Source organism: Crinia signifera, chromosome 1 (assembly GCF_055691185.1).
Source record: "Crinia signifera chromosome 1, ASM5569118v1, whole genome shotgun sequence".
Lineage (NCBI taxonomy): Eukaryota > Metazoa > Chordata > Amphibia > Anura > Myobatrachidae > Crinia > Crinia signifera.
Genome location: NC_139217.1, coordinates 83,959,886 through 83,981,908, shown reverse-complemented (window position 1 = coordinate 83,981,908; position 22,023 = coordinate 83,959,886). Strand labels below are relative to the sequence as shown.

The 22,023-nt window shown below is 45.4% G+C and overlaps 1 protein-coding gene across 8 annotated transcripts in view; it reads left to right on the top strand.

Annotated features, from left to right (window-relative positions):
* EXOC1 (exocyst complex component 1) overlaps positions 1–22,023 on the top strand; it is a 64,471-nt gene that overhangs the window by 18,382 nt on the left and 24,066 nt on the right. For 5 of the 8 annotated variants that reach the window (XR_014469719.1, XM_083168673.1, XM_083168708.1 and 2 more), the window contains exons 5-9: positions 1,126–1,146; positions 1,943–2,130; positions 3,356–3,583; positions 9,997–10,129; positions 11,027–11,136. Coding sequence is in view for 7 of the 8 variants with exons in the window: in XM_083168673.1 (XP_083024799.1) it covers positions 1,126–1,146; positions 1,943–2,130; positions 3,356–3,583; positions 9,997–10,129; positions 11,027–11,136 (680 nt within the window). In the remaining variant the exon portion in view is untranslated. The remainder of the gene's footprint in view (positions 1–1,125; positions 1,147–1,942; positions 2,131–3,355; positions 3,584–9,996; positions 10,130–11,026; positions 11,137–22,023) is intronic. The other 3 variants (XM_083168717.1, XM_083168699.1, XM_083168680.1) reach the window with 1 other exon arrangement.

Genomic DNA, 22,023 nt, shown 5'->3' with positions numbered 1-22,023 from the left:
CTATCTTAAATGATCATTTCTTTCCTAAATTGTAAACCCCCCAAACCTCAGGATGGCTAGAATACAATAATGTAAATATACACACCTAAACACTGTACTGTGTATAATAGGATCATATATGGCAATAGCTTGTAATGTTTGTCTGACATTGCCACAGGTCACGTTCCTGTCTGGCTCTTAGAGAGTTTTCTAATGGCAATAATGAATGGTTTGTATTTATGGCACATGTTTGGCAAGAATTATTTTCCTTGTTGAAGGCTGCTCAATTATTGTCTTCTGTTGCATAACGGCATGATGCGTCTTGTACTGATAGGGACTGATTCTGAGTCTGACACAACTGCATGTAATCCCTGTGGGCCATCTGTGTATACAAATGAGCTACAAACTACTTCGCTTGTGTAAATCTGTGTCGGTCAAACTGTGTCTGTCTGAACAAGGCCTCCTATTTTTGCGGCTCTGCGTCTAGTTTATTGCATTAAAAGCGACGCTCCTATAATACACCCTATGTACATCCCATTTTAACTTGCCACCTCTGAGTCACTGTTTAGGAACACCCATAAATTTCTGCTCCCCACAGCACCTTTGTGTATATTGTGTGCCGTATGGGGGGTGACGGACAGTTTCCCAACAGTCGGGATCCTGCCAGTCATTACCCCGACGTCAGGATCCGACAGTCAAAACCCCAGCACTCGGGGTCCCGACAGCCAACGGCTATTCTCCCTCGTGGGGGTCCATGACCCCCATATAGGGAGAATAGAATAGGTGGCGAGCGTAGCGAGCCACTGTGCCCACAGCGAGCCCGCAAGGGGCTTTGTTGCGCTCACCATGATGTCTGAGTCTGGCCAGTCGGGATCCTGACGTCAGGCTAATGACTGTCGGGACCATATACCACACCCCCGTATGGGTTTCCAGAGCTTTTCGCACAAATACCGTTGCAAATAAGCGCTGAACTGCGTGAACATCGGCATTGCGTGCGGGCTGCTTAAGACTCAGAATCAGGCCCATAATATGCAATGAAATGTTGTGTGTAGTAGCTGTACACATTTGCTCTACGTCAGTCTTGCTTTAATACTCCTTTGCTTACTGTCCTCTGCTCTCTTTTTTCCCCCACTTATTACTCTCCAGAACTGCCTAAAGTTGCGGAAGGTGGGTGACCTGATTTATCTTTCTACTTTCACACACTAAATCATCCTATGTTCTTTTTATGTTACGTGAAATAGACTGAACCTACTATATCCTCATGACTTCAGGCCTGAACTTGGGCCAATAAGTTTCTGCCAGTGCACAATGCATTTCGGGGGTTTGTTTGACAGATCCATGTTCTGGATGACGACTGTTTAATCATAAATGCTGAAATGGAGAATGTAAAACCATTAAGGCCAAAAATGTGGAAAATTATCTTATTAGATCATATCCTTTTTAGTCTTTTTAGCTTGTTTCCAATTGCGGTGAAAGAGCAGATTAAAAATGACTGTAAAAAATCATTAACATGCACTTTACTCTGTACATTAATTTAGAGACGCTTCAGCGGCTGGTTTTTACGTCCTCTATCTATTTAGACAGTAAATACACATTTGTGAGGGCAGAAGAAGAACACAATCTAAGACCAATACACATCACTGCATTTTGCATTATGTACTAGAATATACAGTATGTATAGATATACAAGGCTAGGAAAAGTGAGAACAGTCATTGTATGGTTGGTTGTCCCATTTTTCTTATTTTCATCGCCTAAAATATCCCTGTCTGTGATTGTACATTTCTGCAAGTAGTCCTGGTCTTCGGTTCTGGACCTTACGCGTTTCATCAAATACAGAATCATTGTCTGCTTCATGGCTTGTCTTCCCATTGCCTCTGACCATGACTTACTGCATGTAAATGTACAGAAGTTCTTGTGGATTTACATACTGCTTTTCTTTGTCTTTGCCCATGAACATGGAAGAATCCGTCCCTAGCGGAGAGAACCAGAGTGTGGCTGGGGGAGAGGAAGAGGCAGCAGCTGAGTACCAGGAGCTTAATGCCAGGGAGAAGCAGGATATTGAGTTCATGATGGAAGGTTGTAAATATGCCATTTCCAATGCAGAGGCCTTTGCAGAGAAGTTATCTAGGGAGCTGCAGGTTCTGGATGGGGTAAGATTTAGGATTATGTTAATCACAGTAATGTGTGTTTTAATACAAATGTTTGTCTTGCCAGGGGTATGGTATAGCTCTTATACAGTGTCTAGATTGATATATACAAGGTAGATGTGGGAAACGGTCAGCATAAGTTTTTCATATTTAGGAGAAAAAGCAGGTGGTGTGTGTTGCGCAATTAATAGCTGCTGGCACAGGGTTTTGTCAATATCCCCCAATTTTTTTTTTTTTTTTTTAAATAATACATTTTTATTAGGTCACAAATCAGATACAGAATACATTCAAACAGAGAAAGCATGGGCACTAGAATCAAACAACATCTGGTATATAGCAAATTATGTTCCGGTTACAACAGTCATTCTCAATTAATCAGAACAAGAGCAGTTATTAACGATACCCAGGCATAAACTGGAGACCTGTATTTTAAGACAATGAATATATAAAGAAAAAGACAATACATATAAAAGAAAAAAAGAACCCCAAAATTTTAACTAGAAAAAAAAAGGTGTGTGCCAGCGCTTGCTGTCTCAATAATTGACTACACGGTCCACTCCATTTAGTAATTTTAATAATATAAAAAATATATATAAACATACAATTACACATTTAATATGAAAAATAAAAAAATGAAAAATATATCTCGTATTTGTGAATCAATTTTGTAATAAATCTCACTTTGAGGTAGTATTTCAATAGTCCCGTGATTTGGGGGGTATGTTAGAAGCTGACGAATATATTACAATCCAGTGTCTCTGATAGAATTTGTAGCCAGAATTCTTGTGACAGCGATAGTTCTAGGTTGACTTATATTTGCAAAGGCTCAGGACTCCCATACGATGATCCTCCTTTCATTGGATGATTTAGGGAAAGAGCTGTAACCCATAGATGATATCCAAGTTGTTTATCATAAGGGACATCTAGGGAAGGTGAACTCGGTCACTTTTTAAAAAATGGATGAAGTCAGCCAATCTGGTATTGCTCAACGCGTTTCCCCGGAACCTCTGGCTTCCGCAGGAGCAAGTGTCTGCATCTGCACATGCGCAGAAATACTTCTGCGCAGATGCACAACATCGTTCCCTGTGCGAATGAACGATCCGGACGAACGGACCAGAATAAGACCCATAATCCATTCATTTTTTTTTTTTTAATCAATTCTAAAATTGTTGTTTAATGGTTTGATTTACCAAAAGAGAGAAAGTTGATATAATGTGCGACTTTCCAGGCAAACATCCAGTCCATCATGGCCTCGGAGAAGCAAGTGAACATCCTGATGCAGCTGCTGGACGAGGCGCTGAAAGAGGTGGATCAGATTGAGGGGAAGTTGAGCAGTTATGAAGAGATGCTCCAGAGTGTGAAAGAGCAAATGGATCACATTTCTGAGAGCAACCACCTAATCGAGCTGAGCAAAGCCAACAGTGAGACCCTGCTGGGGGAAATTGAGTTCCTTGTTGTGAGTACACTGTGTAAATGGATTATTCGTGATTGACATGTACAGATAGAGCCACGCTCATCCAGTGCGCCTAGGCGAGGGTTTTGGCGTGCCACTTTTGTAGTGCGCTCAGATGCACTGAGGTGCGTTGAGGCACGCCATACAATATGCATGCAGTACACATTGCCATCGCTGGGTGGATAATGCAGTGGCGGATTGATATATACAGTACAGGTGGAGCCGCATCATTCGCTGAGAATGGGATGCGCTTGTATATGAGACGCCTGTGCGTCTCATTCTTGGGAACAGTGCTGCGGCTCCAACTGTAAAGTACAGTACAGTACAATACAATAAAATTGTGGGCACTGCGCTAAAAACTATGTAAAATAAGCTGCTCAATGAATGGGTTAATGATTTGCAGAAAAATGAGCGCTAAATATAAAATAGAAGAAAAAGTTAAAGATGTAGAGTAAGTAAAAGATGTAGAGTAAAAGATAAGAAAGCACCTGAAAAATAAAATAAACGTTATTAATAATGTTTACAGCCCCTTTGGGGCGTCCGTGTAAAAGTCTGTGGGGTACCTGCTAGCTGTCCCTACTTCTATAGAGCACGGAGCGGGAGACTGGGAGCCAGGCGGGGAGACGGAGGTAGCGTCTCGCTGGTGTTCTGAGAAGCCGCTCGTCTCCGTCTGTAGGTGACGTCACACGGTGCCGTGAAAGCCGTGTAGCCGGCGATGGTTCTTCGTGCTCCCGCTTGATGGAAGGAACTTGTAGAGGTCAGGGTAGCGTTCTTGCAGGTACTTGCAGGTATCCACAGGCAGGTCTTCAACGCGTTTCGTGCAGTTAAAGCACTTTTTCAAGAATGACAGTCTGCTGTCCATAATGGTCCTTTTATTCATTTTTTTTTTTTTTTTTTTTTTTTTTTTGAAAAAACTTTATTAAAAAACGGAAATGAACATAAAATAGTGGGAACCTCATGGAAAGACCTATATAGATAAAATTGAAGGTATACGGTGCTTTATAAAAATAGAAAGAATGAAAAAGAAAAAGAGAGAATAATGAAAAAGGAGAGAATTATATTTATAAATAATATAAGAATAAGTGGATTGAAAAAATCGTATTTAAGATAAATGAATTATAATAGTAGTTATAAAAATGCATTAAGTTCAAAATCAATATTTAATCCTTTTGGCATCAGGGTTTGCATGGCATATATCCACTTTGTTTCGGTTTGTTTAAGTGTTTTAATAAAATCGCCCCCTCTCCAATCTTGGTTGATTTTCTTTATGCCGATGCAGTTTAGACCTGCGGGGTTTTTATTATGCACTTGTAGGAAATGATTAGATAAGCTGTGGGTAGTCAGTCCCTTTTTTATATTATAGATATGTTCCGAGAACCTGATTTTTAACTGTCTTTTGGTTTGTCCAATGTATTGTTTTCCACATGGGCAGCTTAAAAGATATATTGCGCCTTCTGACTCGCATGTGATATGTTCTTTTATATTATATTCTTTTTTGGTGACACTGGATACAAACTTTGTGGTGGGTTTGGTAGAAATGCTGTTTTGATTTTTGCAAGCTTTACAGTTAAGGCAATGGTGAAAGCCTTTTGTAAGTTGGTTTTTTTGTTGAATTTTTGGTTTGATGAAGCTGGAAACAAGTTCTTGTCGTAGATTTCTTGCCTTTTTGTAAATGATTTTTGGTTTTTCTGTCAATAGAGGTTTTAGATCTTCATCTAAAAGGAGAATTGGCCAATTTTTTTTCAGAATGTTCTCAAATAAATGGTGGTTACTGTTAAACTGGGTAATAAATGTAAGGTTTTCATTAGTGGTGGGTTTTTTGTTTTGATATTTGATTGTTTCTTGACGGGGGAGATCAGTAATGATTGTCAGTTGGTCTCGCAAAGTTTTTTCATTATAGCCCTTTTGTAAAAAGTTTTGAGTCATCTTTTCGCTTTGTTCTAGAAAAGTGTTTTTGTTGGAGCAGTTTCTGCGTAATCTTTTATATTGCCCCATTGGGATATTGTTTGTCCAATTCCTGTGGTGATTGCTTTGGATTGGGAGTATATTATTGCCATCCACCGGTTTGGTATACGTTTTTGTGATGACTTTCCCTTCTTCTATGGTGATCTCAAGGTCCAAAAAGATTATTTTTTCCTTGCTTGTAACTGTGGTGAATTGAAGATTGAGTAGGTTAGTATTAAGATAACTGCAAAATTCTTCTAGTTCAGTTTCGGTACCAGCCCAGACGAAGACGATGTCGTCTATGTATCTTTTCCAAAGTTTTATATTGTTTTTATGTACAATACAAGCTCGGGCAAGTGGGCCAGGTGATGTCCAGTCTCCTAGTCAACCTAGTGTCCTTCATTTCCTGTAGAGTAAGCATAACTGATGGCATGAGATCACTCTTTACATAGACTCATGAGCACAGGTCGCTAGCACCAGGTGTCGTAGGCTGGTGAATAATTGTATTGCTCTACATGCTTAGAGACCCGGGGTTGATTCTCTAAGTGACAATGTGTTTTTTGGGTACTTGTTTCCTAGCACGGCCACAATCTTAAGTAATCGTGTCCCTTAATTAAGGGACACGATTACCCCGATGGACCCGATTTCTTTTGAAATCAGGTCCATTTTGCCGGCTAGGAAACAAAAATCGGGGGCATCGCGTCGGTCGGGACCATTAACATTGGTCCCGACGCGACCGACGCGATGCCCCCGATATTTCCATTGACTTCAATGTTAAAAAAATTTTTAACATTGAAATCTTGTCGGGAAGTTAAAATATCGGGGGCATCGCGTCGGTCGGGACCATTAACATTGGTCCCGACGCGATGCGACGCGATGCACCCGATTTTTGCATAGGATTCAATGTTAAAAAAAATTTTAACATTGAAATGGTGTAAAAATGTCAAAAAATGTGAAATGGGTCAATATGACCCATTTCACATTATAAATGTCCCCGTCGTCGCCCCACGATACACGCCAACCCGAAGCGTGGCGAGCGCAGCGAGCCCGCGAGGGGCGGCGGTACGCGTCCTCCGACCTTTTCATGCCCTACTATCCACTAGGGCGTGGAGTGAGAATAGAATAGTGTGGCGAGCGCACGCGGATATCTTCACAGTTATACGCGTCCCTTCGCGGGCTTCACAGGTGTCCGTGGCGACGCGGACAGCTGTGAAGCCCGCGAAGGGACGCGTTTACCTGTGAAGGTATCCGCGTCCCCTCGCGGGGCTCGCTGCGCTCGCCACGCTTCGGGCTCGGTGGCTCGCTGCGCTCGCCACACTATTCTATTCTCACTCCACGCCCTAGTGGATAGTAGGGCATGAAAAGGTCGGAGGACGCGTACCGCCGCCCCTCGCGGGCTCGCTGCGCTCGCCACGCTTTGGGTTGCCGTCTATCGTGGGGTGGGGTTTACGCGCTTGAATTTGGGGGGGTTGGGAATTTTTTTCATTCAATCCAATGTAAAATTGGGTCCCAGGGACCCAATTTACATTGGATTTAATGAAAAAATCGGGTGAAAAATCGGTCGGTCGCGTCGATCGCATCGCATGCGACCAAATCGCATGCGATGCGATCGACCCGATTTTTTTCAGCACGATCACCCCGATCTTAATCGGTGTGGCCGTGCTAGGAAACAAGTACCGTTTTTTTTTTTTTTTTTTCTGTGTTTTTAGTCTAGCATTCATACAGTTATACATACTACTTTAACTACACAGTACTGTATGTTATATAGACATTTTTCTCAGAAAATGCTATTGCATAGGTTATGTATACACTGTATATGGGCACTTTTGTACGTGCGTCTCATTACACTATTTAAAACACATAGGGGCTATGGGGATAGAGCGAGCATACAGTCACCATACTGTCCGCAGCAGGCCAGACTCAAGCAATGAGCAAGTTAATAAAATGGCTACCATGCCTGAACCAGAGATTTGTTGAAGCTCACATCTATGGTGCGAGCAAGGGCATAGGTTTTACATGTCTAAGGGGAATGCGGAAGGTGCGTCTCCTTACGCTAAGGCACAGAAGCTGAGTTTTATGTCTCCCCATTATACTTCTGGAGACATCACATAGGGCCTTATTTTGGTTCATTCTTTCTGACAAAATCCTTCTTAGATGGACAAAACCATGTGCACTGCAGGGGGGGCAGATGTAACATGTGCAGAGAGAATTAGATTTGGGTGAGTAATTTTGTTTCTGTGCAGGGAAAATACTGACTGCTTTTTTTTTACACTGCAATACAGATCTCACTTTGAAGTAAAACCCCACCCAAATCTAATTCTCTCTGCACATGTTACATCTGTCCCACCTGCAGTGCACATGGTTTTGCCCATCTAAGAAGGATTTTGTCAGAAATAATGAACCAAAATAAGGCCCATAGTGCTGTAGCTGTTACAGAACAGTACAAAAAAAACAAGAACTTTTGTGCCATGTAGTATGCAGTGCTAAAACTGTATGGAGATGCTAAGCACAGTCTTTTGAATCCAGGAACTTAGGCCCTTATTCTGATCGGTGCGGCCCGATCAGAATATGCGGCCGCGACCGTGCAGGCGAATCCCCGCCTTCCATACGGATCGCCACCTGCCGTCCGTACGCGGATATGTGGCGATCCGCATGAAATTGGACGGGGATACGCCTCCTCCATGGTGGGAGCAGCCCCTGCATTCGATGGTCGCCGAACATCGAATGCAGGGCCGCACGCTCCACCAGGTCCCGCAACACAAGACCACACGGACACTTGTCCGTGTGAAATCTTGTATGGGGGCGGGCAGCTGACATCCGGCGATGTCAGATGCCCGCCCCGTACCCACGCGTCACGGCCTCATTACCATGCATACGCCCCGCGTTTGCATGGGAACGCCCATGAAACGCGGGGCGTATGCATAGGGTAATGAGGATAAGTAGCCCCTCACGCCCCTCTACGCCCCCTGTGCGGCGTATAGAGAATCCTTGCGGCAAAATCGCCTGCACATGCGCAGAGTGACCTCTGCACATGCGCAGAAGATAAACATCGGCGGCCCGTACGCAAGCGGGAATATCCGCAACGATCAGAATAAGGGCCATTGTGAGGAGCTTTTTATGTCTCCCCATTATACTTCTAGAGCATGGGTCCTCAAACTGCGGCCCTCCAGATTTTGTGAAACTACAAATCCCAGCATGCCTTGCCACAGTTTTAACATTCTCTTGTAGCAAAACTGTGGCAAGGCATGCTGGGATTTGTAGTTTCACAACATCTGGAGGGCCGCAGTTTGAGGACCCATGTTCTAGAGACATCACTTGTAGCTGTTACAGGACGGGATACGGTCATATTGTCTACAGCATTTAGGTCTACAAGCATTAGGTCGACCTGCATTTAGGTCAACATGGCAGACTTGGACGCAATTTGGAGTAGACCCACTGGCTTCATTGACTGAAAAGAGTAGTCTCCCAGGGAAGGGGAGAGGTGGGGGTGACCAGCCAGCATTAAGCAGTGTCTCACTATGCTAGCTAAAACATGGACAATGGGGAAGATGTGTGAGCGTTTTGAAGTCTCGAAGCCAATACGGGCAATGAGCTGCTGGTTGGTATGATAATCTGTCCTTCTCTAATAATATACTGCAGCATGTGTTACAGTGTCAGCAGCACTGGTGTCAAAGCATGCTACTATAGAATTGCTGTAGCTTTACCCTATGGATCAATTAAAAATGGGCTTAAATCTTAATTTCTCGGGTTCTGGTGGTCCAGTCAACCTACAGTATGGATCCGCAGGTTGTCTTTTGCTGCTTTCGCACTGCAGCAGTCTGCCTCGGCGCACCGTTTGCCAAAAATGGGATGCATGACCGTCACACACACACACACGCACACGCACTATTCTCGGTGAATGTATGGTATACTCACTTATCCCCATAGCCCTCTATAAATAGCGTAATGAGACGCACTTATTTTCGGAATAGTATTTCCGGAAAAAGTATCTAACATTCTGAACAATACAGTAAAGTAGTTCTTGCGCTATAGTGCATTTCAATGGACACTTCACGCACACGCAGTCTGGATTATTGCGCTATAGATTTGCATTAGACATCTGAAGCGTGCACAGTAGTGATTTTAAAAAGGGACATCTGATGGATGATCGCTGGTTTTGCACTCATCCTTTAACGCCATGTTGTGCTGCCGTGTGACTAGGCGGCTGTGGCGAGTTGGGGGGCCAAACGCCATAGGCAGGCTAGATGAGCATGGATCCATCTGTATACAGTTTTAAAGGTCTTAAATTATTAAATAATGGTTACAAATGGAATGCAGGAAGAGGATCTCTATAGGAAACCCATATAATGCGTTTTGGAAGCAATTGCTAAGAGATTTCTCTCTCTTTGTAAAAATGTTTCTATAAAATTAGCTGTATTACGTTGTACATGTGACTTCTCATGTCAGCATTATATTGTTGCATTATGTTCCAGAACCATATGGATTTATCAAAGGGTCACATTAGGGCTCTCCAGGAGGCTGACCTTTCCTCCCCCTGCGGGATTGAGGCTTGCACTAATGCAGCGGAGGCACTACTGCAGTGTATTAATGTATCGCTACAACCAGGTATCCACACTGCACACTAATGTTTCATAAGACACACTTGGAAACATCACACACACTATATCATTTTTATATAACTTTGAGAACATAACACAAATCATCTGCAATTGCTTTAGTAATGCCTGCATGATCTAAAGCATTCCCTTGTACATAGACTTGTATGAATCTCTGTGCCTGGATTACCCTTATTTATATGTTTGTTTCATAGCCCTCTCCATTATCGGGGTGCATTTGTAGCCGCTCCATTGCTGGTGCAAAATATGCATCTGTTCCACCACACACAACTCTATGTAGCCCCTACAATAATCCCATCGGCATGCTTTCTCTTAGCTTAGCTTGCATGGGAACGGTTCATTACGGTTTGCGAATGGTTCTGCATTGTCAGTCATTGAGCGGTATTCAATGCGGGCAGAGAGGGTGTCGGTACGGTGAGGATGTCTTCTCCTCGCCGGAAATAAGCCATCCTCGCTGTCAAACCTCCTCGCTTTATTCAATGTACTGTAAAGGCTGAATCCTCGCGGTGAGAGGCCGGCGAGGATCCCCTTAAATGGCAAGGTTCGCCACAAATGCAGCAAGACCGCCGCATTTTGTGGCGAGCCCCGTCATTTTAATGACCACAATCGCCGTTTCCACCTTGCCTCAGGGAACAGGCGAGGAGGTGGTAAACTGCGAGTGAACCAGATACGTTAAATACCCCAACGGCGAGCTATCTGTGCTTCTATGTGCCGATAGCTCGCCGTCAAGGCATTGAATACCGCTAATTGTGTAAGCTTGGTTCTGTAATGTACAAGATACCAGACCTATTGAACACAATCTTTTATGCCATCTAATTTGTATGTGTTTATCTGTTGTGTTCCATTGTGTTGGTTGTCTATGTTGTGATTTTAATCTCTCATTTAGGACACTCCATGCTCCAGGCTGTAAAGCAGCAACGACAGCTGTTTATTGACCTCCGGGAAAAGTTTGCCGGCAGACTGGCTAGTCACCTTAACAATGTGTTCATCCAGCAGGTACTGTAGTCCTGTTCTTGTGAATCAAGTATATGCACTCTTGTCTCTTGTACCAGCACTGAAAGGGATGAGTCATTTATAACCGTGTGTGACACAGAGGTAACCTACAGTATATGCATATTATTGGTGACTAATTCTTATATACAGTATGTACTTTACTTTATTTAATGATATTTTAAAAAGTGTTACATGCTTTTTTTTTTTTTTCTTGGGGTTTTTCAGTTTATATTTCTTTACCATAGGAGATCATTCATTTTAATAATTAGGGACAGGATGTGCTTCACTCCAAGGCACAAGAACTAGACTGATGTGCTGCTGGAGGGGGAGGGTTTAGTTTTTACTTTTATTTACTTGTATTTAGGGCCTAATTCAGACCTGATCGCGGACACATTTTGTTATAAAATTAACAAAACTATGGACCTGATTCTGGTTGAATCGCAAAGCTGCGAATTTCCAAGATTTGCTAGCCTACCAAATGCCGACCCACCATCGAATTATTTTGCACCTCTGTCGTGTCTTAGATCTGCGGGCGCCCTGTACGGGAAGCAGGTGGGCCGCTGATGTCAGCTGCTCGCCCCACGCATGTGCGCCACAGGCGCCTTTTCATGGGAACACCCACAAAACGCTGGGTGTTCCCATGGGCGCAGCCCATCGCTGCCGCCCCACGCCCGCACTGCTAGGTGCGAATGGGATGGCGAACTAGCAGTTCGCCACGGCTGCTCGCACAAAGCATCTGCACATAAATGCACTTGAGCAGACGCTAAGCATTGCTCCCCTGTGCGAATGCATGGGGGGAGCAAACAAACCATAATATCCCGCTATGTGCACTGCAGGTGGGGCAGATGGAACATGTGCGGAGTGAAGCTGGTTACACATACAGACAAATTTGTTAAAGCCATGTGATCTAACCAATTAATCCAAACAATAGTTTTTTTATCTGTTTTCCAGCATTTGGAAGCAAATTCCCCACCTGCATTGTACATGGTTTTGTCCATTTGCTAACAACGTGTGCCTGCAATCAGGTCTGAATTAGGCCTTTGGTGCCAACACTCTTATGCAGGGGTGGTGAGGAAGGGAGTTATTGTGTTATTGTGTTATTGTGTCTCCGGGTGTACATGGTGTTACACTGAGTTGCTTCTTCAGTCTTTTTCCTTGTACATCTATGTGAACGCTGGTATTTCTGCATTTTATCTTCCACTAGTTCACTCAGATGTTCCCTCACTTGTATAGCAGGTCCTACTATCTCTCTATGGCAGTGAGTACACGGAGTGTGGTTGTGAGAGCACAGCACTTGTATTGCCATATGGTTCCATAGTCATGGTTGAAGAGTATGTGGCTTTCCCCTCCCCCACTAACAATACTAAAATGTTATCTGAAGAACTGCTTGCGGGTTTATTGTATGATGATGTCATAGTGTATCAACTGACAGTTCATCGTACGTTTTATAAGTGATGGTAAGGCTGTTATGGATCGTCAAATCTCAGAGATAGCTTGCAAGGCATTCTGAAATTTGTAGCTCCACAAGAGCCGGCGAGTCACAGTCAGTTTGTTTATAAAGCATGCGTGTTGATGTGCCTGTTAATAAAATATTAATGGTATGCATAAGTACCATTGCCAGTTTATAGTTCTCAGTGTACGGAATTCAAGGGCAAGTGGGGAATTCACTTATACTGTAACATATTGCTTTCTCGTTGCCCGTTCATCGCATTTATCTTTGTGGTGAGCAGTAAAATATATTGTATGTCTACAACACTCTTGTTTTTCCTGAAACCACTTTGTGTCTTATGAAGAAAGAGGGAAATATATTGCGTTTAATAGTTTTTTTGCATTTAAGTGGTTTTGTTAACATTCGGCTGGTTTCAATTCGTGTAGTGATTAGGAAAATGCACACACTGATAATTTCCAGAAGGAAATGAATAACATTCAGTGGATGAATTATCCTAAAACATTTACATCTAAAAATACATAGATATGTCTAAGTGCAGCTTGCTACCAAAATCACTACTTGAGTAAATGCCGATAGATTTGAAAAAACTGTGTTTCAGAGCAAAACGCGTCAGTGGTTATTCTGGAATTGCCTCTCTCAAATGGACTTTTATTGATCTTCTATTCGGACCTACCACTGTGTAGTGATCCCTCCATGATGCCTGGGGAAAGGGGGCACTTTGAATGCGACGGGCCAGGCCCGCCGACCTCATTGATGTGGGCCGCCCCACCCGGCAACATCACTAATGTGAGCGGGCCAACGCTGTGGACAGCGGCAGTGGGGACAGACACAGGCCTGGCTGTTTTAGCAGGATGCCGCTTAACGGGCAGGCCGTGTTTTGCCCTTTCAAAATAGGGCAGAGAGCACTAACTGTGGCAACCACACTACCGAGACTAGACCTCTGGACTACTAAAGGTTATTACAGCTACTTAAAGCACCCATCTCCACTCCATGGACATCCATCTTTTAGCATGAGCTTGCTACTCCTATGTGGGATCCTGTACTCGTGTGTGTTGAGATTGCCACACAGTACTTATATTTTCCAACGGCTTGTCCTTCTTGTGAGGTCAACATAGGAACGGGACTTCCTGCTGCATACTGGTCCATTTGTAGTCTAGTCTTTATTGCCATTTATTCATTTTGTGATTTGTGTAGCAAGTTGCATTTAGAGCATGTCTATGTATGTTTAGACATGTTTTATGATAATTTATCTCCTGAATGTTACTAGTTTCTTTCTCGAAATTAGCGCTGTGTAGGCATTTTCTTTTTCTATTCTTATGCTAGGTACACACTAGAACAATTTGGGCTCAATTCCCACAATTTTTAGACAATTTCCACCGATTGTGTGTAAAAAAAAAAAAAAATTTACAAAAAAACTGCCGAATTTGCCAAGCTTTCAATGCGATATCGATCCGGTGCGCGTCCCCGCTGGTCGTTTGGTCGCTTTGGAGATTTTACAAGTTTGGCTAATTTGTCAGATCGTGTGACCATCGTACGATTTCAAGGAAATGGTCACGAGATCATGGTCGTTCTGATGTGTACTCAGCATTATTACAGGATTGGCTATCCTCATATTTTCACAGCTTCTAGATGATCCATCTGTAAATCGTATGCAGGTAATGCAGTCAGATACAGCCCCATTACAATCCTGTATCTATAGTGCAGAACCTTCAGAAGAAAGGCGAGAGCTCTTAATAATTTCTTGATATCACATAGAAATTTTAAGGAAAATGACAATTAACACATTTCTATGTATTTTATTGGGACATTCGCCAATGTTTATCCCCAAGTTCCTTTTACACTGACAGATCATCACCTCTATGATATTTTATGCAGAATTGTGGTAGGGATCATTGTATTTGGGATGAAGTTCTAAGGCTACTAATGTGTGTAATGGTAAGCCTCTGCAGTAACCAGCTAAAACGATAGATTTAATCCCAAAAAGAGACTCCTAAAGTAGTGATAAAAGTTATAACATGAGGACACCTGAAGGTATTAGGGGCTGCATGTAGCATTAGAGCTGCCTGTTGCTTATTACTTCTCTACTAGTTTTAAGCCCATCAGAATGATGGAACATAACAATGGTGTCCGTGCCAGCGGCTGTGCGTACCTGAATGGAGCAATGCTTGAACTGTGCCATCTAGGGGACTCCGGCACACAAAACATTTGATTTCACCCCATACAGGTGAGGAGCGGCGTTAGCCTTCCATTATATGGGATATTCTGCCAATTGGCGGTAATTCTTTGTTCTTAACACAATTCTGTGTTCGTTAGTATTAGTTACACTAAGATACAGCATTATCAAAAAGAGTTTTTGAATAATAAATGAAAAACCTTTATCAGCAGATACAGTATATAATATTTCCTTATCTGGTACCATTTGAGTCTGTATAAGAATGTGGAAATACAATCTAAAGTTCTGTATTGGTAGGATATATAATATTGTAACTGGTGTCACCGGGAGCAGCAGATTATGCACACTGACTATCTAAGACTATAGGGTTGGTGATGTATTCTGTATTGAAAACTTGACAGTAACTTGTATCTCAGGGGAAAATTTACTAAGAATGGGAGGTTGCTAAGGGCAAATAATCAGCATCTATATCTACTATATATTTAGCACCCACTAGAAGAGAATAGACAGCATCTGATTGGTAGCCCATAGCAACATCCCATTTTAGTAGATTTCCCCCTCAGTGTGCAATTTGTGCTGCCAGGAAAGCATATAAGGAGAACGTTGCATTTCTGCCCAGAGCCAATGACTGCCCATTATGGTTAGCAGGTCAGTTACCAGTTCTTAGGCACAACTTAAAGGACACAAGTTCCAATGTTTCAAAAACCATATAAAATAGTCAAGTCTTCGAGCATAGAGTTGCTGTAACCTGGAATTTGGTATTTCACCTGTAGCCTTCACCCACAACAACGTACTTTAGCTGTTTTTCTGCTGTGTTTGGGTATGCAGTTATATGTAGAAGTCTGCTGCTGGTCTCTCCCTCTAATCGCTGCTTGCAGGCTCTTTACTCGTATGCTTTCTGTAAAATCGCATTTCATTTCTCTACCGTCCAATGGGATACTGGGCTTCACTACTATGGGGATTGAGACCTCCGCAGGAGAGACAGGCACATAAAAGAACTTTCAGTGTGGGTGCACTGGCTCCTCCCCTCAATCTCCCTCCACTAGTCAGTTTTGAAAAATGTGCCTCAGGAGAGGCAGTGCTTCTGGATGCTCCAGAGTTTTTTCCACATTTATTTTCAAGTTTGTTATTTTGGGGCGCTGTAGTGACCACACAGCTGTCCTGCTTCGTGGGTGTCAGGGGAAGGGTCAGTCCCCGACCTCTTCAGGTGCAGAGCTGACCCTGCTACAGGACAATCCAGTCCTGCGTGGGACTTGTCACCGCACAGCATTGCGCTGTAGCGAGCAAGTCCCCTAGCCGCCGCACACCCCTGACAGGTCTGAAGACATCGGTGGTGAGTACAGGCTGGGGGTCCCACAAGGGGTCCCCGCAGCCATTTCTGGTGCGGCAAGACGACGGCTAGTAATGGCGGCTCTCCAGCAGGGACCGCGTGAACACCGCGTCTGATAACTGGCATAGGGGTGCTGCCGCTGGACCACCAGGGACACCCCTCAGGGTATAATGTATGATATATATTTTACACCTTTAATAATGTCAGTATAATTATTTGTAAGCGCCAGCTCCGTGTAAGGGGGCGGGGCTTCACTCAGAGCGGGACCAAGCTCTGCTGGGCGCGCGCTGTCACTTCCTGCTTCTTCACACGCTGCCAGACTCCATTACAGGGCTCCTCACTGGCGTGGTGGATCCGGGTACTTGCAGCACGGCAGAGACAGCAGGTTTTTTTATAGCGATTTAGCGCTGCTGCGCTATCTAGCTTAGTCAGACACTGTGTTGTTTATATCACTGTGTTTAGCGTTACCAGCTCACCCAGATCTGTGAGTTCAGGTTAAGGGTGCACTTGGCTCCCCAATTGCTCTGTTTTTTCCCCACTGTTTAGTTACAGACACAGCATAAAGCAAGCACATAGTCTGTTTTCACTCAGAGGAAACACATCCAGCAGTGTGTGCACGTGTGTGACTGCGTGGGGGTTGTGTTTGTTACTACAGACATTGTAGTACTATCTCATCATGGTGAAAAAGTTCACTTGTATGGTGTGTAGCACCAAGTTTGTGCCCAGGTCACAGTCCCAGGTTACTTGTGAGGCTTGTATGTCACCACAGCCCAGTAGTGCTGACACCCAGATCAGTGGGGTTCCCCCACAGCTTGCGGGGCAATCGCAGGCAGATGAGCAGGAGCCTGCGTGGGCCTCCAACATAAAGACCTTGTTGGATTCTGTGGCTTCACAGCTTTCCACTAACACTCAGCAAACGCAGAGGGTTCAGAGGGAATTGTCCATGTTATCTGCCAGGGTGGATATTCTTCATACCCAAAATGTACCTCCCCCGCCCGCACAGCCTCAAAAGAGGCAGGCTACTGCTATGGATCCTGACACAGATGAGGACGATGAGGACATATTGGAGGAGGGTGAGGAGCAGGGTCTGCAGGAACCAGCTCCTGAGACGGCAGTACATGGTCCCGAGCCCCTTATCAGGGCTATTAGGGATGTTTTAGATCTCCCTGTAGAGGCATCCACAGAAGGAGATCCTTTCTTCATGACTCAGAAGAAACAGCCAGTGTACTTCCCTGAGCAGGCAGAGTTAGAAACTGCTTTCAGGGCTGCATGGCAAAACCCTGATAAGAGGTTTACTCTTTCAAAAAGGTTCACTAATGCATATCCTTTTGAACCTTTGGGCAGAAAGAAATGGGAGGAGCCACCGGTAGTGGACTCCTCTGTTTCCCGCCTCTCTAAGAAGGTGTTGTTACCAGTCCCAGGGGTATCCACCCTTAAGGACGGGGCGGACAGAAGGCTGGAAGCTACCCTCAAGTCCATATATACGGCTAGTGGGGCATCCCAGCGTCCAGTTTTAGCCAGCTGCTGGATGGCCAAGGCTATTCATACCTGGTCAACCCAGATTCAGGAAGGCTTGTTGGGTGACATGACTGTAGCCCAGATAGGGGACAGCCTGCGTCACATTCAGGATACCGCAAAAATCCTGTGCGAGGCACAAAAGGAATTGGGCGCAATTAACGCGCGCAATTCAGCCATGGCGGTGTCAGCCAGACGGGCCTTGTGGCTGCGGCAGTGGTCTGCAGATGTAGACTCAAAGAAGAGTGTGGAGGGTATTCCCTTTACAGGAGAATGGCTGTTTGGCAGTGAATTAGACGGTTGGATTTCCAAAGCCACGGCAGGAAAATCTACCTTCCTTCCATCAGCCCCCACGGTTGCAAAGCGTACCTTCACAGGTGCTTCCCAGCAGTCCTTTCGTGGGAACAGGTTTCGCCCCAAGGCTAGGGGCGCCTCCAATGCCAGCAGGGGCACGAGAGGCAAGTTTAGGAAGCCTAACACCTCCAACACCCAGGACCGTCCAAATGCCGCGACTTCCTCTAAGCCTGCAGCATGACGGGGTTTTCCCGCCACGAGACTCTCTCGCGGTGGGAGCGCGATTGTTGCATTTCAGCCATGTGTGGGACGCCTCGGGTCTGGATACCTGGGCCAGAGGTCTCATTTCTCTAGGTTACAAGCTGGAATTCGACAAACCCCCTCCCAGACGATACTTCAGGTCGGCACTTCCAGCATCCCAGGAAGATCAGGTGCTTCTTCAGGGGGCCATTACCAGGCTGCTTCAGTCTCAGGTAATTGTACCAGTGCCAGTCACGGAGCAGGGCCAGGGATATTATTCCAACTTATTCCTGGTACCGAAGCCAGACGGCTCAGTAAGACCCATCCTGAATCTAAAGTCACTGAACCCCTTCCTGCGCGTGTTCAAGTTCAGGATGGAGTCCTTGCGCTCTGTGATCGCCAGCCTAGAAAGAGGGGAGTTCCTGGCCTCTATAGACGTCAAGGACGCCTATCTACACATTCCTATCTGGCCCCCACACCAAATCTATCTCAGGTTTGCCTTGGGGAACGACCATTACCAATTCCGGGCGTTACCTTTCGGCCTGTCGACAGCCCCGCGGGTTTTCACAAAGGTAATGGCGGAAATGATGTCACTACTCAGGCTCCGAAGGGTGAATGTAGTGCCATACCTGGACGACCTGCTAATAAAAGCAGGGTCGGCGGAGGCTTTAAGCAGTGCTCTCAATCTGTCCATACAGGTTCTAAGAGACCACGGGTGGATCCTAAACATGCCCAAATCATCGCTGGTTCCAACCCAGAGGATGGTTTTCTTGGGCATGATCCTGGATACATCAGAACAAAAGGTTTTTCTGCCGATGGAAAAGGTCACTGCAATACAACAGCTGGTCAGGGAGGTCCTACAGTCACCTCTGGTACAGATCCATCTTTGCCTCCGGCTTCTAGGCAAGATGGTGGCTTCATTCGAAGCAATACAATTTGGCCGCTTCCATTCCAGGACCTTTCAATTGGATATTCTGACAAAATGGTCCGGCTCCCCCCTGCAGATGCGCAGAAGGATTGGCCTTGCAACAAAAACCAGGATCTCGCTACAGTGGTGGCTAGATTCATCCAATTTGTTGGCAGGCAGACGGTTCCAGATCCAGGACTGGATTCTGGTAACCACGGACGCCAGCCTGAGGGGCTGGGGAGCTGTGACACAGGGAGTCCGCCTACAGGGTCGATAGTCTCCACTGGAGTCAGGCCTTCATATCAACAAGCTGGAGTTGAGGGCGGTCTACTATGCCCTGTTACAGGCGGCTCCATTGTTACAGGGAAAGGCGATCCAGGTCCAGTCGGACAATGCCACCACTGTGGCCTATATAAATCGGCAGGGTGGTACCAAGAGCATGCCGTGCATGAGAGAAGCGTCAAAAATTCTGTCCTGGGCGGAACAGAATGTCCAGGCCCTGTCTGCCATTTTTATCCCGGGGGTCGACAATTGGGAGGCGGACTTCCTAAGTCGTCACGATCTTCACCCGGGAGAGTGGGGCCTTCACACTCAAGTGTTCAATGCCATAGTGGATCTGTGGGGGCTCCCTCAGATCGACCTGATGGCTTCACGATTGAACCACAAGGTAGCAATGTACTGTGCACGGACCAGAGACCCAGGGGCGATAGCGGTGGACGCTCTCACCTGGACCTGGGATTTCCAATTGGTGTACCTCTTCCCACCTCTCCCATTGTTGGCTCGGGTGCTAAAGCGGCTCCGGCATCAGGGGACGGAGGCCATACTGGTGGCACCAGACTGGCCAAGAAGGGCCTGGTACGGGGACATTCAGGCCATGCTAGTGGAAGACCCGTGGCGTCTGCCCCTAAGAAAAGACCTGCTCCTCCAGGGCCCGTTCGTCTTCCAGGACTTACAGCGGCTACGTTTAACGGCCTGGAGGTTGAGCGGCAGATCTTAGTCCACAAGGGTCTCCATCCCTCTGTCGTCACTACAATGATAAAAGCCAGGAAGCCGGTGACGGCTGCTCATTATCATGTAATATGGCGCAGATATATTGCCTGGTGTGAGAAGAATGACTTGCCTCCGGACAGTTTTCGATTAAACAGTCTGCTACGTTTCCTTCAGGCTGGCCTGGATAAGGGACTCAGATTGGGTTCCTTAAAGGTCCAAATCTCTGCACTATCTGTGTTTTTTCAGAAAAAGATTGCGGCCTTGCCGGAAGTGCAAACCTTCTTACAGGGGGTGCTGAGGATTCAGCCCCCCTTTGTGCCTCCCACTGCACCATGGGATTTGGAAGTAGTTCTTACTTTCTTGAAATCAGCCCGGTTTGTTCCATTGGAAGAGTCTGAGCTGCGACACCTTACTTGGAAAACTGTTGTTTTGCTGGCTCTAGCTTCGGCCAGGAGGGTGTCCGAGCTCGGGGCCTTATCTTGTCGGAGCCCTTACCTTGTGTTCCACAACGATAGGGCGGAACTCAGGACTAGACCACAATTCCTTCCAAAGGTGGTGTCAGGGTTCCACCTAAACCAACCGATTGTGGTTCCTTCTAGCGCGACACACCCAGATATACCAGATACCTTGGATGTGGTCCTCACCCTTAAGGGGTATGTCAAGCGCACAGCTAGGATCCGTAAGACGGACAGCCTGTTTGTGCTTTATGATGCGCAGAAGAAGGGTTTACCTGCTTCAACGCGTACCATTGCCAGGTGGATAAGATGTACTATCCAGCAGGCTTATGCATCAGCTGGTTTGTCGCTTCCCTTTTCAGTAAAGGCTCATTCAACCAGGTCTGTAGGTACCTCTTGGGCGGCTGCTCGAGGGGTGTCGGCAATGCAGCTATGCAGGGCCGCAACTTGGTCAGGGCAACACACATTTGTGAAGTTCTACAAGTTTGACACCCTGGCCAGGGAGGATTCCCAGTTCGGGAATGCGGTTCTACAGCAGAATCCGCACGTTCCCACCCGTTCTGATAGCTTTGGGACCTCCCCATAGTAGTGAAGCCCAGTATCCCATTGGACGGTAGAGAAAATAGGATTTTGGGTACCTACCGGTAAATCCTTTTCTCGTAGTCCATATGGGATACTGGGAGCCCGCCTCAGTGCGGCTTTTTCTGCTGTCAGACCTACTTTATGGTTAGGCTTATTGCCTTGTTTTCTATAGGATAAATAGGACTATAGATTTGTTCTAGTTACAGGTGTCCTCTTAAGTTGTTAGGATTCACCTCTTTTATATGGTTTTTTGTTCGTTTGGGTGTGCTGGATGAATCTCACCACAATACATTATCACATACTCCTCACATGCTCTCCTTCGGCACAGTTTTTGCATTAACTGACTAGTGGAGGGAGATTGAGGGGAGGAGCCAGTGCACCCACACTGAAAGTTCTTTTATGTGCCTGTCTCTCCTGCGGAGGTCTCAATCCCCATAGTAGTGAAGCCCAGTATCCCATATGGACTACGAGAAAAGGATTTACCGGTAGGTACCCAAAATCCTATTTATTCAACAGCATTTATTGCACCTCCATACATAAAATGGCTAGTTAGGCACTTCATCCACATGTGATTAATACGTACTTTGTCTTCACCAGACTACATCATACATAATTTATGTCAAAAGCATAATGCATATGACAGGTATTACATATTTAATCTAATTTTACGGATGTGAATGTAAATCCACTTATTGTAGCAAACGCTAACTAATTTATGAGATGTGGTCCTGTGTTTGCTAAGCAGTTATGTATGGTGTATACATGTTGTAGGGAAGGGACAGGGGACTCTCTGAGGCAGTAGGGAGACATAGAGGAGTTGGGTGCAACACTACGGCATGACCGTGGGAAGTAGATAAAGATTCTAATTCCATGATGGGAGAATGGTACAGCGCTAAGTATCTCCTTCTCTCCATCCGCAGTAGTGGGACACAGATAAGGGGCCTTATTTTGGTT